We start from the raw sequence: 18,090 nt of genomic DNA on the forward strand, positions 1-18,090 counted from the left end.
GAAAAAAAATGTACACATCCAAATTCATACATTTCAAATATGGAGTCCACGTTTTTTGAAAAAAAGAATAATTACTTCTCAAATTATATGTAATTTTCTCTAAGCATAAGCAAGATTAAATTTCATTATGCCACCTCTGTATGCTCAACTCTACGTCATTTTTCCAAGTTACCGCTATACACTTCCTAGCTACTGCCAAACTCAATCGAATAAATGCAATCTAAGATTTATCCAAACGCGCTATCAATGGATTCATCTAGCCTAATAAACACAAGCGTGGATCCACATATAAATCTATTTGAAATAAATCTCGCAAAAATTTTATAATCTTTTCCCAAAAAGATTATACAAATTTGTACAATTTCACACAGAATGTACCAAAGTACCTATCTGATCTCCACACCGAAAACACAAATCAGAATCTCTAAAACCATACCTCTTTAACTTTTCAGGAGTTAAATATAACTGGTGTAAAAAATTATAATTGACTAAACTTTAATGCACATTGACTAATTTTGTAACACTATGTAAGCGCCAGTCAGACCACACAATACAATTCTATGAAGTCCCTCCTCAGCCTCTTATGCTTCAGAGAAGAGTTCCAGCCCATCCTTACAACTCAACCCCACCAGTTGAAGTGACATCCCCGTGAATCTTGCCTGCACCATTTCCATCTGAATGACATCCTTCCTCTTACTGAATTGCACAGAATACCTCAAGTATTTTGCTCTCTAAGTAAATGGGAACTGTTAATGCAACATAGAAAAGCAATAAAAGGAAGTGCTACACTTGCATCCACACCTCCTCTCACCACCATTTGAGATGCTAACAGCCCTTCCAAGCAAAGCAACACTTGACTTATGAATCTTCAGGGATCATCTACTGCATCCACTGTACCCATGTGGCCTCCTCTACATCAGAAGGCCCTTTCATGCAGTGAAAAAACCTGAGTGTAAAGGCGGAGATTCTCTGCCCATACGTCGGGAAACTTACCTCCATCAGCGAAGCGCTGGACTCTGCCAACTTGTATGAATGTAATGCCACTGCAACTGGCTGACTGGGGCGGGCTGATGATGCCGTCAGCTCGCGACCCATCTACCCTCTCTCCCTCCATGACCCGCTCAGGGCAGAGGCAGCCGGCGGGGGCAGTCAGAGCAGGGGCCATCAAGGCAGGGCAGCCAGCAGGATCCGAGAAGGCAATGGTGGCCGGCGGGAGCTGTCAGGGTAGGGGCAGCTGGTGGGGGCCGTCAGGGCCATGGGGGCTTGTGGGGGCCGTCAGGGCAAAAGTGGTCAGTGGGTGCTGTCAGGGCAGGGGCGGCTGGCTGGGGCCAGCAGGGTTGGGGGGGGCAGCTGGCGGGAGCTGTCAGGGCAGAAGCAGCCGCCAGGGGCCATCGGGGGCACCTCATCAGGCTGATACTGGCGGTGCCATGGCACCAGTCGCCCCTCCTCCATCAACTCTGGAGGGCACTACGAGGCACCGCTCAACATGAACGCAACACAAGAGGAGCCGTTTTGGGCTGCTTCATGAAAGGTAAGTTTATATTTTTCCCTCTGCGCTTCCTGGTGGGGGCTTGGCATGAAAGCGCTAGAGAGACTGGATGCAATCTGAAAGATCGCTTCGCTGAGCAGCTTTACTCTGTCTGCTGCAATAATGGGGATCTCAGTGGCCACGCATTTCAATTCCCCGCTCCATTCCCATGCCGACATGTCTTCCCATGGTCTCATACACTGCCCAACTGAGACCACCTGTAAATTGGAGGAACAGCATCTCATATTCCTTCAGGGCACCCTCCACCTAATGGCATTAACATCAACTTCTCCGGTTTCCATTAGACCCCCTTCCCACCCCTTCTCTCACTTTCCTATTCTCCTGACTCCTTCTTTCCAGCTCTCCATTCACAGAATGACAACCCCCCCCTCCCCCCACTCAATTCTCAGCTTTTCTCTCTTGCCCTCAAATCCATGTCCACCTATTGGCTGTTGGCTTGTGTTCCACCCTCTTGCCCTTCCTTCCCTTCTTCTCTCCCCCTCCCACCCAACTTTTTCATTCAGGTGCCTGCCTGCTTTTTGTTCAATACCTTGACAAAGGACTCAGACCCAAAACATTGGTTATATATCTGATCCTTTGGGCACTGTGGGACATGCTGAATTTCTCCGCACATTTGTGTAGTAAGCAAATTCTGTACGTTTGACGGTTAGTTGTGGCGCTAGGTTTCACCAGTAAAAAAAATGGAGGCTTTTTAAAAGTGAAAAAATGAAAAGAAGAAGAATGAGAAGGAACTGCTTGAATTGTTGCCTCATCTATTCAAGAAATGATTCTTTCTGCTCTAATGAGGAACACTGATCTTCTGTGCAACTTACCACAGGCTACGTCTTGTCTTTGTTCAGTGTATGATACTCCTTTCACAGCCTTTGTGCCAACTCTTTTAAGCTATGCTTCATTCAGTGGCATTAATTCAATGGAGACACACAGGAGACTCCAGATACTAGGATGTGAAACCAAGATCACTCTGCCTGACGTTTCGAGCGAAAATTCTTGAAGGGTTCTGGCCTGAAATGTTGACCATTCTTTTACTCCCACAGATGCTGCTCAATCCTCTGAGTTCCTACAGCATTTCGTATTAATTCACTGCCCCAATTAGCTTTCTCCTTCCGTTCCTCAGATATCAAAGCAAGCCCTTTACTATTGTAGGCATACAGTACATATAAATTAAATTTATAATTTTAAAAAAATGTTATTAAGGGTGGACAAGCAACACGATAACATGCTCTTCCGGCCCACAAGCCTATGCCACCGAGATACTCAATTAACCTCCAATCCCTGTCTGTTTTTGAAGGGTGGGAGGAAACCAGAATACCTGGAGGATACCCATGCAGTCATGGGGAGAACGTACATACTCCTTACAGACAGCACCAGATTGAAGCCCGGGTTGCTGGCCCTGTGTAATAGTGTTGCATTAACCGCTATGATAACTGTGCCACCCCAAATATGACAATAATGTTTATTCAAATAAAATTTTAAGCAGGAAATTGTATTACTTTCTCAGAAGGGAATTAAAACTTACACAATCATATAGATTTCTCTAAAGCTAAAAGTCACTTCCACTTCCATTCTCTTTTTTGGGTCTATGTATGTACATGCCAGGCATGTAGAACATAGAACAGTACAACATAAAACAGTATGGCACAGGAACAAACCGATAGGCCCATGTGTATGTGCTGAACATGATGAGCAAACCAAACTAAGACTTTGCAACTTCCACTAGATAAATATCCTTTCATATCCTTCATTTCCATGTGTCCATCCAGAAGAACCTTAAATGCTGTTATTGCATCTGCTTCCATCACTACTTCTATCCCAGTCACCTTCTTTGGCTTGGCTTCACGGACGAAGATTTATGGAGGGGTATGTCCACGTCTGCTGCAGGCTCGTTGGTGACTGACAAGTCCGATGCGGGACAGGCAGGCACGGTTGCAAGGGAAAATTGGTTGGTTGGGGTTGGGTGTTGGGTTTTTCCTCCTTTGTCTTTTGTCAGTGAGGTGGACTCTGCGGTCTTCTTCAAAGGAGGTTGCTGCCCGCCGAACTGTGAGGCACCAAGATGCACGGTTGGAGGCGATATCAGCCCACTGGCAGTGGTCAATGTGGCAGACACCAAGAGATTTCTTTAACCAGTCCTTGTACCTCTTCTTTGGTGCGCCTCTGTCTCGGTGGCCAGTGGAAAGCTTGCCATAGAACACGATCTTGGGAAGGCGATGGTCCTCCATTCTGGAAACGTGACCCACCCAGCGCAGTTGGGTCTTCAGCAGCATGGATTCGATGCTTGAGGACTCTGCCAGCTCGAGTACTTCGATGTTGGTGATGAAGTCATTCCAATGAATGTTGAGGATGGAGCGGAGACAGCGCTGATGGAAGCGTTCTAGGAGCCGTAGGTGATGCCAGTAGAGGACCCATGATTCAGAGCCGAACAGGAGCGTGGGTATAACAACGGCTCTGTACACACTGATCTTTGTTTGTTTCTTCAGGTGATTGTTTTTCCAGACTCTTTTGTGTAGTCTTCCAAAGGCGCTATTTGCCTTAGCGAGTCTGTTGTCTATCTCTTTGTCGATCCTTGCATCAGATGAAATGGTGCAGCTGAGGTAGGTAAACTGGTTGACCGTTTTGAGTTCTGTGTGCCCGATGGAGATGAGGGGGGGCTGGTAGTCATGGTGGGGAGCTGGCTGATGGAGGACCTCAGTTTTCTTCAGGCTGACTTCCAGGCCAAACATTTTGGCAGTTTCCGCAAGTCACCTACCACTCTATTTAATATACTTGCCCTATGTATCTCCCTTAAATTTCCTCTTCCTCACCTTAAAGTCTGTGCCACTCTTATCCTGAGGAAAAGATTCTGTCTGTCCACCCTATCAATGCTCTCATAATTTTATACACCTCTATCAGGTCAACCCCACACCGTTCTATATTCCAGAGAAAACAACTCAAGTTTGTCCAATCTTTCATCATAAGTGTTGCAAATCCAGACAACATGCTGTTAAATGTCTTATTTCCAATGGGTAAGTGGGCAGCCAGAATTGATTGCAGTTTTCCAAGTGTGGCCTGACCAAGGTTTTAAACAGCTACAACATGATTTCCTTACATTTATTCTCAAAACCCTCCCCAATGCAGACAAGCATACCATATACCTTCTTTACCACCCTATCTATTTGAGTGGTCCTTTTAATTTATTGCCCATCCCTAATTTCCATATTTCTTTTTGAAATAAAAAATCATTTCAGCCCTTCGAATTGACATTGGCTCACAGAGCAATCCCAATTCACCACTAGTTTTCCCTGTAACCTGTCTTCTTTACATTCCAGAAGACCATAAAACAGTAATAGGCTATTCAGCCCATTAAGTCTGCCCACCATTTAATCACGAGCTGATTAATTTTCCTACTCAGCCCCACTGCCTGGCCTTCTCCCCATAATCTTTGAAGCCCTGGCTAATCAAGAACCTATCAATCTCTGTCTTAAATATACCCAATGACCTGGCTTCCAGAACTGCCTGAGGCAACAAATTCCACAGATTCACCACCCTTTGGCTGAAGAAATTCCTCTACATCTCCGTTCTAAGCAGATGCCCTTTAGCCTAAAAATGTGCCCTCTTGTCCAAGACTCTCCCACTATGGGAAACAACCTTTCTTCATCTATGCTGTCCACATCAACTCCCTCCAGATTTTACCACGCACCCGCACATTCAGGTAAACTCACAGTGGCCTGCAGGTCTTGGGAATGTGGGAAGAAATCGGAGCCCATTGGGAGACCATCACGGCCACAGGAAGAAGGCACAGACTGCACGTAGGCAGCACCTGAGGTCAGAATTGGACCGGGGTTGGTGGAATGGTGAGATCACAGGCTTTCCCACCTCCACTACTGTGCCATCCAGTTAAGAAGCTGGTGGTGAACCACCATCCTGAACTGATGCAGACTCCCTTAATGATGTTGGGTGGGATTGAGCCCCTGTGAGGCTTGGAGGACCTGTGATATATTTTCAAGTAAGGATGGTATGCACCTGGGAAGAGGGGGAACCTCTGGTGGTAAGCCCCTTGTATTGTTCCCATATCCTGCTATCTTTGCTCTTGTCTTTATATTGGTCCTAGGTGTTATTGTTTTAGGAAGTTCTATAGCAGTAACCTGGGTGAGTGCATTTGCCTTTTTATGTGACACCCACTGAGTGCTCGTGGTGAAGTGAAAGAATGTGCAGGTTGAACCAAGTGCTTGTTAGCCGCAGTGCTTTGGCCTAATGGTTGACTAACTTCTTAACTGATGCTGGAAATGTTCTTCCAGGCTAGACAGAGGTATTGCATCAACCCCCTGACTCGTCCCTTGTGGATGGTGGAAGGGCGCTGGGGTTTCAGATGGTACAAGTTATTAGTAGGAACCCAGCTACTGACCTGCTCTTGTAAATAAAGTGTTTATGCAGCTGGTTCATTTCAATTTCTGGTCGAGGATTTAAGAAATACAAGCAAAAAATCGGCCATTTGGTTGCTTATTCTCACTGAACCAGACAAAGAGATGAGGATTGGGATTTCAGGACCATTTCTTGCATTGGTCACATGTATTGGAATTCCCTGAAATCTCCAATAATCTTTCCATCCTTGAACATCCTCAACGATAGGGCCTTTACAATGTCCTTGGAAAGGGAATTCCAAAGATTCACTACCTTCTGAAAAAAAAATCTCACGTCATTCCAAGTAATGTGAAATTGGACATCAGTGACCAGGATATTGTGCCCACTTGATATGGAATGTTACAGCACAGAAACAAGCCCTTCAGGCCGACCAAGTTGTCTAATCAAGCTTGTCCCATTTGCATACATCCGCTTGGCAAGTTTAACAGAACTAGGGCTTTTCTCTTTGGAGCAAAGAAGGATGAGAGGTGACAGTGGAGATCTATAAGATTATGAGAGGCGTAGATAAGATAGACAGCCAGCATCTTGTTCCCAGGCGACAGCAGCAAACCTCAGAGGACATCCGTATAAGATGGGGGGGGGAGGGGCGGTTTCAGGGAGATGTCATGGGCAAGTTTTTTTTTCCACACAGAGATTAGGAGGTGCCTGGAATGCATTGCCAGGGGTGGTGGTGGAGGCTGGTACAGTCAGGACACTTAAAAAAAACTCTTAAACAGGGACATGACTGCAAGAAAAATAGAGGGTTATGGATGTGCGGGAAGGAAGGTTTAGATTTTTTTAAATAATTTTTTCTTTTTCACATTATGAACCATATCAACCAAAATATGTACAAACGTTTCTCATTAAATTTGCACAGTGGTCTTTTCTCCCTTTTTTTCCCCCCTTTCCCTCCCTCCCCTCTACCCACCCCCTCCAAAACCCATAAATATTCAATGTATACAATATAATAAAACAATATCTTCACACAAAGGAAAATAAACAAGAAAAATGCATCATCTATTTATTATACACTGAATCTAGTCGTTTTGTTTTCTTATCATTTTCATTCTCATTCTAGGGCATGGAGGTCGTAGGCAAGCTCTCTCTGATATGTTCCATGTATGGTTCCCAAATTTGTTCAAACATTGTGACTTTAGTTTTTTAATGATATGTTATTTTTTCCAATGGAATACATTTATTCATTTCCATGTACCATTGCTGTATTCTCAGGCTCTCTTCCATTTTCCAAGTTGACATTATACATTTTTTTGCTATCGCTAAGGCAATCATAATGAATATTTTTTTTGCACTTTATCCAATTTGAGGCCTAATTCTCTACTTCTTATGTTACTTAAAATAAATATCTCTGTTTTATTTGGTATGTTATTTTTTGTAATTTTATTTAGTACCTGATTTAATTCTTCCCAAAACGTATTTACTTTCGTACATGCCCAAGTTGCATGTAATGTTGTTCCCATTTCCTTCTTACAGCGAAAACATCTATCCGATAATATTGAATCCCATTTTTTTAATATTTGAGGAGTGATATATACCCTGTGTAACCAATTATACTGTATCATAACCTTGTGTTTATTATATTCTTCATAGTTCCAGAACATAACTTTTCCCATACTTCATTTTTTATCTTTATGTTTAGATCCTTTTCCCACTTCTGCTTAGGTTTATAGTTTATTTCATTATTTTCCTTATCTTGCAGCTTAATGTACACGTTGGTTATAAATCTTTTAATTATCATTGTGTCTGTAATCACGTATTCAAAGCTGCTTCCTTCTGGAAATCTCAAGCTGTTTCCTAATTTATCCTTTAAATAAGCTTTCAATTGATAATATGCAAACATTGTACCATGAGTTATTCCATATTTGTACTTCAAATGTTAATAAATTATTTCCCAAAAAACAATTTTCTATTCTTTTGATTCCTTTTCTCTCCCATTTTCTGAAGGAAAGGTTGTCTAATGTAAAAGGGATTAGCAGGTTTTGTGTCAATAGTAATTTTGGTATTTGATCATTCGTTTTTTTCCTTTCTAAGTTGATCTTCTTCCATGTATTAAGTAAATGATGCAGTACTGGTGCGTTTTTATATTGCACCAGCTTTTCATCCCCGTTATAAAGTATATGTTCCGGTACCTTTTCCCCTATTTTATCTAGTTCTTTCTTCGTCCAGTCTGGTTTTGGAAGGTTTAGGTTATTGAGTATGTTTACATCAGTCAACAGCACAGCATAATTGGCTGAAGCAGCTGTACTGTACTGTAATGTTCTCTGCTCTATATCTCTCTAAACCAGGGGTGTCAAACTCAAATTCACGGAGGGCCAAAATTAAAAACTTGGACGAAGTCAAGGGCCGAACTAAATATTTATTGAAAATTTTCAACAACATCTGCATGTTTTCTCTTCTTGGAACATATGTAATGTTAAACTTTTTCTTATTAAAATAAATGTTTAATAATAGTTTTGGATAAACTCTTTCCAGAAGCATTAACAAATGAGAAATAAAATATTCAATAAATAATATTTCTCTATAGAGGATTTGTCAAATGTTGCTAGTGTGCTGTCGAATAGTAAAATCTGAGGGCTATTGAGAATGTGGGAGAATAACATGATTCCTGAAACAATCCAATGGGTGACTGATTGTGGGCATGAACTCTAGCAGGGTTATTTGCCGTGCCCTTTTTCCATTGGTACAGATATCCTTTGATTTACACACTTTTCAAGTTTTATGCCTAATGAGCTTGTATCCAGGTGCAGGACCATTTTAAACCAGGAATATATTTATCACTGTGACATGAAACTATTGGAAGATCGTTTTATCCTGAGATTAAAGTTCATAATACTTACTCAGGCCTGTGTGCGGGAGGGCGGGGGTTTGCGGGCGATCGGGTTGGACAACGACAGTGCGGGGGCATCTCGCTGCAGGGCGGAATCTCGGCGGATCAGCGGCCCCGTCACCGTGAGTCGCGGGTCGGCCTGCGGCAGGGAGGGGGAGTGGGCAACGGTCCTGGTGAGGTCAGGCCCGAGGCCTCCGGTTCCGGGCGCTGGGAAGCGGCCTTGGCTTCCCCTGACACCGGCCAGGCCCCAAAACCAGAGTCCACGGTGAGACCCTGCAACGTAAACAGAGGAGGTGGGGGCGATTAGCGGGCTGACGCCAATACATTCTGGGATTTGTTGTATTACTGTGCATGCACTATACTGGCGCGGCGGCCAGCGGGCCACCTCTAATACATTTTTGAAATGATCTTGCGGGCCAAATATAATTATATCGCGGGCCAAATTTGGCCCGCGGGCCAGAGTTTGACGTGTGTGCTCTAAACCTTTCCTCTCTATGTAACAGCCTAAATGTATTTTAAAGATTATGATTGTCCCTGGTTCTACCAATGCCTCAGGCAATTTGTCCATCATATCCACTCTAATCTAATTCTAGCCCTAACCATAACCTTTTGTGAAAAAAGTGCTCTTCGGTCCCTTTTAAATCTTTCCCTTTTCACCTTAAATCTCTGCTCTTTTGTTTTAGATTCCCCTACCTTGGGAAAAAGAGTATGACTATTAACCTTATCTGTGCCCCTCATGATTTTTAGAAACCTTTATAGGTCCGCCCTCAGCCTTCTACCCTCCAGGGAGAAAAGTCCCAGCCTATCCATCGTCTCCTTACAATTCAAATCCCACCAATTCCAGTATCTTTCTTTACAACCTTTCCAGCTTAAAAATATTGTTCCTATAGCCGGCTGATGAGAATTGCGTAATGTACAGCACTCCTGATGACACCTTCCATCAAAGTGTTCTTCAATGAGAGGTGACTGATCAATTAACCAGTCAAATCCAACTTGCTCTCCTTTTTGGATACAGAACATATATGGACAGTTCTCTACATGATCAAGTGGATGCCACAGATCTATCTGTTCTGCAATAGCTTGGCTGGAGGCGCTGCTATTTCTGAAGCACAGACATTCCATATTACAGCTGGGATATTGTCTGGTCCCATCGTCTTTGCTGTATCTAGTGCTCTCAGCTGTTTCTCGAGATAAATGCAGTGAATCAAATTAGCTGAAGACTGGTTTTCTCTGATGCTAGAGAGCTTGGGACAAAGCCAAGATGGATTATCCACTCAACAGTAAATTGTGTTGTCTCCTGGCATCTCATAAAGAGGGTGATAAATTCTTGAAATCTTATTGCCTGGGGGGAGGTTTTTAGGGGTGGAGCTCTTGCTCTGTGAGTGATGGCAGGGTGTGGATAAAGAATGGGTTGGTGGGGTAAGTCAGTGCTTTTCAAACATTTCTTTCCACTCATATAGCACCTTAAATAATCCCTTACTAATCACAAAGCACTTATGGCATAGGGATTACTTAAGGTGGTATGTGAGTTAAAGAAAAAGTTTGAAAACACTGGGGTAAGTCCATCAAAATATTGAAGAACTCTTTGGGGTAAATATGGAGAAGATGTCTCCTTATGTGGTAAAAACTGGAACTCAGGAAAAGAATTGTAAGATGGTGGCCAATAAACATAAAGGGTGACTCTGGAGAGCAGTTTGAAAGGGCAACATCAGTATAAAGGAAGGGTTATGGTGAGTGAAATTGCTGCGTTTAAGGGAAGCTGAATAAATGGGTGGGGCAAAATGGTATAGAAGGAAATGGTAAATGAAAGAGAAGCTCTTTATTTGATTACAGTTCAGCTTTCAAAACTATTATCCCCTTAAAGCCAACCAGAAAACTCCAAGACCTGGTCCTCAATACCTCACTGTGTAATCGAATCTTGGATATCCTCACCTCCAGTCGCCATTCAGTGTAGATTGCCAGGAACATCTCCTTCATTATCTCCATCAATCTGAAGGTTTTACACCCATGACTGTGGTTCAGTACACAACAACACTATCTAGAAATTTGCAGATGATACAGTCCGTGTGAAAAGGGGTGACGAGTCAGCATACAAGAAGGAGGGAGATTGAAAACTTGGCTGAATGGTGCAATATCAACAACCTCAATCTTAATGTCACCAAAACCAAGGGGCTGATTATAGACTTCAGGGTTGAATGGTGTACTGATCATTAGGGGATCAGAGGTGAAGCAGCTGTGAGCAAATTTAAATTCCTGGGAGTCAGTATCTTGGAAGACCCTTCCTGGACCCATCATACTAATGCAATCGGAAAGAAAGCATGTCAGTGCCTCTACTTCCTCAGGAGTTTGCGTAGGCAATTAATCAAAAGACTGAAGTACCGAAACTGAAGGCTTTTATTGGCTAGAGATGGACAATATCCCTTGAGTTGCTGGCTCACACTGGCCTGGACTCGAACTGGGGACAGGGTTGTGGCATGACGGCCTTTATGGGAAATAAAGGGGAGGAGTCAAGAGCCAGCCAGTGAAAGCAGGGTCAAACATACAAGGTCAAGGGTATTTATATATACAAGTGGTTTCATCACATTTATTCCCTCTTTTTCAAAAAGAAGTCCCGGGGGATTGTGCTGCAGTCAGGCACCCTCACAAGTTCAGTCTGTCTGGCGGCCTCCTTTGGCGTTGTGACTGGCGCACCTCTGGAGGTATGGTGGCCTCCATCGGTTGTGGCTATTCCTTCTCGGTTGTCCTTGTCGGGGTGTTTGGCTGAGCTGGGGTGGGGGGGGGGCTGGGTGGTGAGCGCAAGTGTACCGGTTGGCGAATAGACCGAGGGGGTGGGGATGGGAATCTGAGGCCCTGGAGAGCTGGGAGAGGGGTGCCCAACTATTGGCTGAAGGAAGGGGCATCCAGATGCTCCCGCACCTGCCAGGACCCGGATGGATACTGTGTCTTTGCATCCATCGGGAATACCACATAGGCATACTCTGAGTTGGCGTGGAGCTGCTGGACCCTCTCAACTAGTGGGTTGGACATGGGTGCTTACGTGCTTCTGCAGGAGTTACCTGAGGACGTCATCCAGGTGAGTAGGGTCGTTCCTGATGCCGATCTCCTTGGGAATGTAAAGAGTCTCTCATGAAGTTTCTCGTTGGTGGCCATACACAGGAGGGACTGGATAGCGTGGAGGGCCTCTGGGAGGTCTTCTTGCCAGTGGGGGACGGAGAGGTCCTTGGACTTTAAGGCCAGTAGCACTCTGCCATTCTCCTGTTCCACCTGGCTGTTTGCTTTGGGGTTATAGCTGGTGGTACAGCTGGAGATGATGCCCTTGGACAGTAGGAATTGGTGCAGCTCATCGCTCATGAAGGATGAACCCCTATAACTGTGGACATAGCAGGGGTATTCAAAAATGGTGAACAGGTTGTTCACAGCCTTTATGACAGTGGCTGCAGTCATGTCCGGGCAGGGGATGGCGAATGGGAACCGTGAGTTCTCATCACTGATGATGATGAAGTGCATGTTGCAGTTTGTGGAGGGTAGGGGGCCCTTGAAGTCCATACTTAGGCGTACGAAGGGGGTGGGTGGCCTTGATCAGGTGTGACTTGTCGAGTTGGTAGAAATGCTGTTTGCACTCTGCACAGACCCAAAAATTTTTGGTCAGCATCCTGACATTGTCGATGGAATAGGGGAGGTTGCGGGCCTTGAAGTAATGAAAAAAAATGAGTGATCTCAGGGTGGCAGAGGTCATCGTGCAGCAACTGCAGCCAATCCGTCAGCACACTGGCACATTTCCCCTGAGACAGGGCATTAGGAAGCTCGTGGAGCTTTCCAGGCCAGTACAATATGTCGTAATTGTAGGTGGAGAGCTTGATTCTCCACCTCAGGATTTTATCATTTTTGATTTTACCCCACTGCTGGTTGTTAAACATGAAGGCAACTGCCCGTTGGTCAGTCAGCGGGGTAAAATGTTTACTGGTGAGGTAATACCTCCAGTGCCATACTGCCTCAACTATGGCCTGAGCCTCTTTCTCAATGGAGGAGCGCCGGATCTCGGGGCCCTGGAGGGTGCGTAAAACAATGCTATGGGTCTGCTCACCTGGTTGAGTGTGGCAGCCAGGGCAAAGTCCGATGCATCGCTCTCACCTTGGAACGGGGTGGATTCATCCACTGCGTACATCGTGGCCTTTGTAATGTTGGCTTTGATTCAGTTGAATGCCTCCCAGGCTTCTGCCAACTGGGGGAAAATAGTGGCCCTGATGAGAGGACGGGCCTTCTCCGCACAGTTGGGGACCCACTGGGAATAGTAAGAGAAAAAGCCCAGGCATCTTTCCAGGGTCTTGAGGCACTGCGGACGGGGAGTTCTAGCAGTGGGCACTTGCAGTCAGATTCTCCACCATGCAGCTTAGTGCGGCCAGGCGATGTGTGCTGAAGACACACTTCCCTGTATTATACATCAGGTTAAGGCACTTCGCAGTGTGGAGGAATTTTTGGAAATTCCTGTCGTGATCCTGCTGGTCATGGCTGTAGATAGTCACATTGTCAAGGTTTGGGAACCCGCAACCCGTGTTCATCCACCATCCAGGTTCAGGAATAGCTGCTGTCCATCAACCTTCAGACTCCTGAACAACTGACTTTCAGAAACTCATTCAGGGCTCTTACTTTGCACATTATTTATTACTGAATATTTATTTCTGTATTTGCACAGTCAGTTTGTTTACACTTCTTTCTTCTTCAGTAGACTTTATAGTTACTGGTAATTAGAAATTCTGCCTAGCCCACAGGAAATCTCAAGGTTGTACTGTATGTGATGTCATGTATGTACTCTGACAATAAATTAGAACTTTTGTTACGAGCCCTAAGGACAGCAGGCAACAGAAGTTCACCAAGACAATGGTTAATTAAACAAAATTGGTTTTATATTCTTAATACAGAATAAGATCAATATTTAACATCACTATTGTTACTTACTTAACTAAACCCCCTCCTGATTCTAAGTGTGTGTGTGTGTGTTTTCTCAAGATGGTCTTTTTTCACTGTCCAGTCATTTACTGTTCACCTCTCCAAGTTCACTGGCATCAGGCAGTTTTCAGTGCTGTGCACAGAATTAAACATTCATTACCTTCAACAGGCTCTGGTGCCTTAACTTAAATAGTTACCAGACAGCAAGTTCTTTGGTGGATGCAGAGAGATGTTCTTTGTTGGACACGCAAACTGATTTCCTTCAATCAGCAATCGAAGTGTCTTTCCAAAGAAACGTATCTTCTTCCAGGTTACTGCAACGAGTTCTTTTCCCCTATTTCAGGAGAAACAAAACAATCAGCCACTCCAGAGATTTCGAATAGGCTGAACGCGCAACTCAAAACCGGTCTTGAGATGGGGTCTTTAGCAGGCTTCTCCCCACTTTTTGTTTCAGTTTCAATTGCTGTCTAAGTCTCTGTTTCTGTAATGTGATGTTTACTTGTGAAAAGGGACCTAAACTATCTAATCTTATTTCCCCTTTTTAAGCATGTATTTTATTAACTTATTCCATTACACTTGGTTGTTGGTTGTGGAGCATTGATTCCAGCCTAGATGATTTTGGCCAAGTGGCCTCTATGATGCATTGTGTAAAACTGGGAGTTTTACAAGGTGTGAAATGATGCAGTGAGATGATTGATTGTAATTTTAAGAAACATCTGTTGAGTTCCTTGTGAATCAGAGACATGACTTGCCTGCAGTCACATGATACAATTTCTCTTTCTTCCTCCATGCAGCCTCGGGACTCTCTACTCCCTCCACACCGGTACAGTCGACCAAGCCAGCCTTCCCTCTGGAGTCATATAAACAGGAACCCGAACGCCTGGATGCTCGAACCCGCTCCTACTCATCACCACCAGATGCGGGCCAGCGGTTTACGGTTCCAGTGCCCCCATCCATGGCACCGCCTAAGCCTCTTTCTCCCCTCACCAGCTCAAATGCTACCTCGAAAGCAGTGAGTATGATAGTGATCCTGTACAAGCTTAATCCATGTCAACTGCTAAATTCCAAAGTGACCGTAACTCCAATGAAATGCTGCAACATCGTTCTTTCTTTTAAATTTTTTAAATGATTTTCCAAACTTTATCTCAGTTATCAACAGTTTCAGTATCAGCATTGAGTACAATTTACAATTATCAGTTTTATGCCAAGTTTTCTGCAGTGTTCGAGCTCTTTCCGTCCCCTTCTATTCCCCCCCCCCCCCCACACCCTCAACATTTAACACTTCTTCTTTGGCTTGGCTTCGCGGACGAAGATTTATGGAGGGGGTAAAAGTCCACGTCAGCTGCAGGCTCGATTATGGCTGACAAGTCCGATGCGGGACAGGCAGACACGGTTGCATCGGTTGCAGGGGAAAATTGGTTGGTTGGGGTTGGGTGTTGGGTTTTTCCTCCTTTGTCTTTTGTCAGTGAGGTGGGCTCTGCGGTCTTCTTCAAAGGAGGTTGCTGTCCGCTGAACTGTGAGGCGCCAAGATGCATGGTTTGAGGCGATATCAGCCCACTGGCGGTGGTCAATGTGGCAGGCACTAAGAGATTTCTTTAGGCAGTCCTTGTACCTCTTCTTTGGTGCACCTCTGTCACGGTGGCCAGTGGAGAGCTCGCCATATAACACGATCTTGGGAAGGCGATGGTCCTCCATTCTGGAGATGTGACCCACCCAGCGCAGCTGGATCTTCATCAGCGTGGACTCGATGCTGTCGGCCTCTGCCATCTCGAGTACTTCGATGTTAGGGATGAAGTCGCTCCAATGAATTTTGAGGATGGAGCGGAGACAACGCTGGTGGAAGCGTTCTAGGAGCCGTAAGTGATGCCGGTAGAGGACCCATGATTCGGAGCCGAACAGGAGTGTGGGCGGAGCCGAACAGGAGTGTACCCACGACATTGAAGACACAATGAAGGTGTGAAACATTTTATGGGTTTGTCACAGCAGAGTGCCCAGAGCTCAGTCTCCTTTCTTTTCTTGACTTTACCTCTTTGGGATGGGATGGACTCCCCCCCCTCCCCCGATAGATGGAGAAGATTGATGGTCCACACAATAATTGTGCTCCTATGGAATTTAAGTATGGTTGCCAACTTTTTTCAAAAGGTGTTATACTTTTTTTCTTAAGTTGAAAGTAATTTTCTCCAGGGAACACTGCGCAATGCCCAGGCAGAAGTTGGATTTGCATGTAATCCGCTATGCACTTCCAGGCCACTACCAATGCGATCATTCCGAATTGGATTTGAAATTTGGACAGATTCATTGTAAGTCTTATGTCCATTATGTTTTCCAACAGGAACAACTCTGGATCCTGCAGGAATTCTTTGCCTATAATTTTTTTATCGGACTTGACCTAGAAAAGGGCCTCACCTTGGAACATGTCCAGGTTGCGTGCACAAAGGTTCCTGTCTCAGTGCCGCTTCTGAAGCATTGGTCTGATCATTCTGATTTCGACCTGTTCAATTTTTGTGGCATTAAGTACAGGCACACACTGGGCTGTGAGCGCGAGGCAGGGAGAAACCCTAACGGCCCCACCTTCTCATGGCTGCCTTGCCACGCGGCGGTACAAGCGGGGCTGGTTCGCCATGAGAGAGTGCGCCGCCACAAGGTTTTGAATATCAAAGCAGGGAGGTCTTACTGCAGTTGTCTAGGGCCTTATTTTCCTAATTTGAGGAAGGACATTCTTGCAGAGGGGTGCAACGAAGGTTCACCAGACTGCTCCTGGGACAGCAGGACTGATGCATGAAAGACTAGCGAGACTAGGGTTATACTCATTAGGTTTTAGAAGAATGAGAAGGACTGTTATTGAGACGTATAAAATTCCAACAGGACTGGATAGGTTGGATGCAGGAAGAATGTTCTCAAAGGTAAGGAAGTGCATGACAAGGGGTCACAGCCTTAATGTGTAGAGGTGTAGAGGAGATTGATACAGATATTACCAGGACTAGAGAACTTGAGATCTGGGGTGAGATTGCCCAAGCTGGGATTGTTTGTCTTTGGAAAAAACGCAGCCAAGGGAAACACCACTTGATATTTAGAAAATTATGAAAGGCCTGTACAGGGTTAACATGAAGAAAATATTTCCCTAGGCAAGAGATCATTAACTCAGGGATGCAAATCTTAATAGGTGGAAGGATTAGAGGAGAAATTAGGAAGTTTTTTTTCATCCAAGGGTATTTGGCACCTGATACGTGTTGCCTCAAAGGCCAGTGGGGACAGAAAGCAGATAAGTGAAGCTGATAATGATTAGAAATAAATTGTCCTTGAAGCCTGAAGTCTGGCACCTCTAGGTTCAAGAGGCATTTTTTCCAACTGTTATCAGACTCTCAAACTTCCCAGTGCCACCCTAACCCTATCACTACTCTTGGGCAACCAATGATCTGTCTTCATTATTGAAAAGGCACATTTTTTGTACCATTGCAAAGTGCAGCCCAGTTTAGGGACAAAAAGGTATGCAGCTGCTTTATTGTCAACGACATGGAGATTTGGTTGCATACAGAGCACATGTCCTTGGGGACAGATGTTGATTTGTCAGGTTCCAGCTCAGTGGTTGGTATTAAGCTGTGAGGCAGGCAATGGGGAGATCTCCGCAATTTTACGCATTCACACCGGATGAACATTGGTGGAACGTTGTAAACAGCGAACCACAGTCCAGGTCCACTGTCACCAGGGCAGCCCTGGAATTATGCGGAGTTAATGTTGGCCTTTGCGTTTTCCCATGAAATTCCAGGCCTATGTGTAAAGAATCAAGTGACCACAAAGTTAGCTTATTTCTCCAATTCAACACCTGTTCTTTCAGAAGAGGGTACAATTTTGAATTTCAAAAGACATTTGTTGAGGTGTTCAGATAGGAAAATTTGGAAGCATGTGGACCAAATGCAGGCAAATGGGACCTTAAGACCATAAAACAGAGGTGAAGAATAGACCATTCAGCCCATCGAATCTACTCTCCCATTTAATCATAAGCTGATCCATTTTCCCACTCAGCTCCATTGCCTGGGTTTCTCCCCATAACCTTTAATGCCCTGACTAATCAAGAACCTAGCAATCTCTACCTTAAATACACCCAATGTCTTGGCATCCACAACCTCCTATGGCAATACATTCCAAAGATTTATCACCGTCGAGCTAAAGTAATTCCTCCACATCTGTGTTCTAAGTGGACACCTTCAATCCTGAAACGGGAGTCGCCTAGAATGCCATTTGGTCAGCAGGGACAAGATGGGCCAAATGGCCTGTCCTATGCTGTATTATCTTGCAGTCCCAATGCATTTTCAGTATTCACCAATATTGATCACCAATATTCTTATTCAGAAAACTGGAGTTTGTCTGATTGGTT

The 18,090-nt window shown here is 44.7% G+C and overlaps 1 protein-coding gene across 7 annotated transcripts in view; it reads left to right on the plus strand.

Annotated features, from left to right (window-relative positions):
- Positions 1-18,090, plus strand: part of LOC138751903 (5'-AMP-activated protein kinase subunit gamma-2-like) — a 621,068-nt gene that overhangs the window by 435,638 nt on the left and 167,340 nt on the right. For all 7 annotated transcript variants that reach the window (XM_069914838.1, XM_069914837.1, XM_069914836.1 and 4 more), the window contains one exon: positions 14,510-14,727. In XM_069914838.1, the coding sequence (XP_069770939.1) occupies positions 14,510-14,727 (218 nt within the window). The remainder of the gene's footprint in view (positions 1-14,509; positions 14,728-18,090) is intronic.

The sequence above is a fragment of the Narcine bancroftii genome, chromosome 1, assembly GCF_036971445.1.
Source record: "Narcine bancroftii isolate sNarBan1 chromosome 1, sNarBan1.hap1, whole genome shotgun sequence".
Classification (NCBI taxonomy): Eukaryota; Metazoa; Chordata; class Chondrichthyes; order Torpediniformes; family Narcinidae; genus Narcine; species Narcine bancroftii.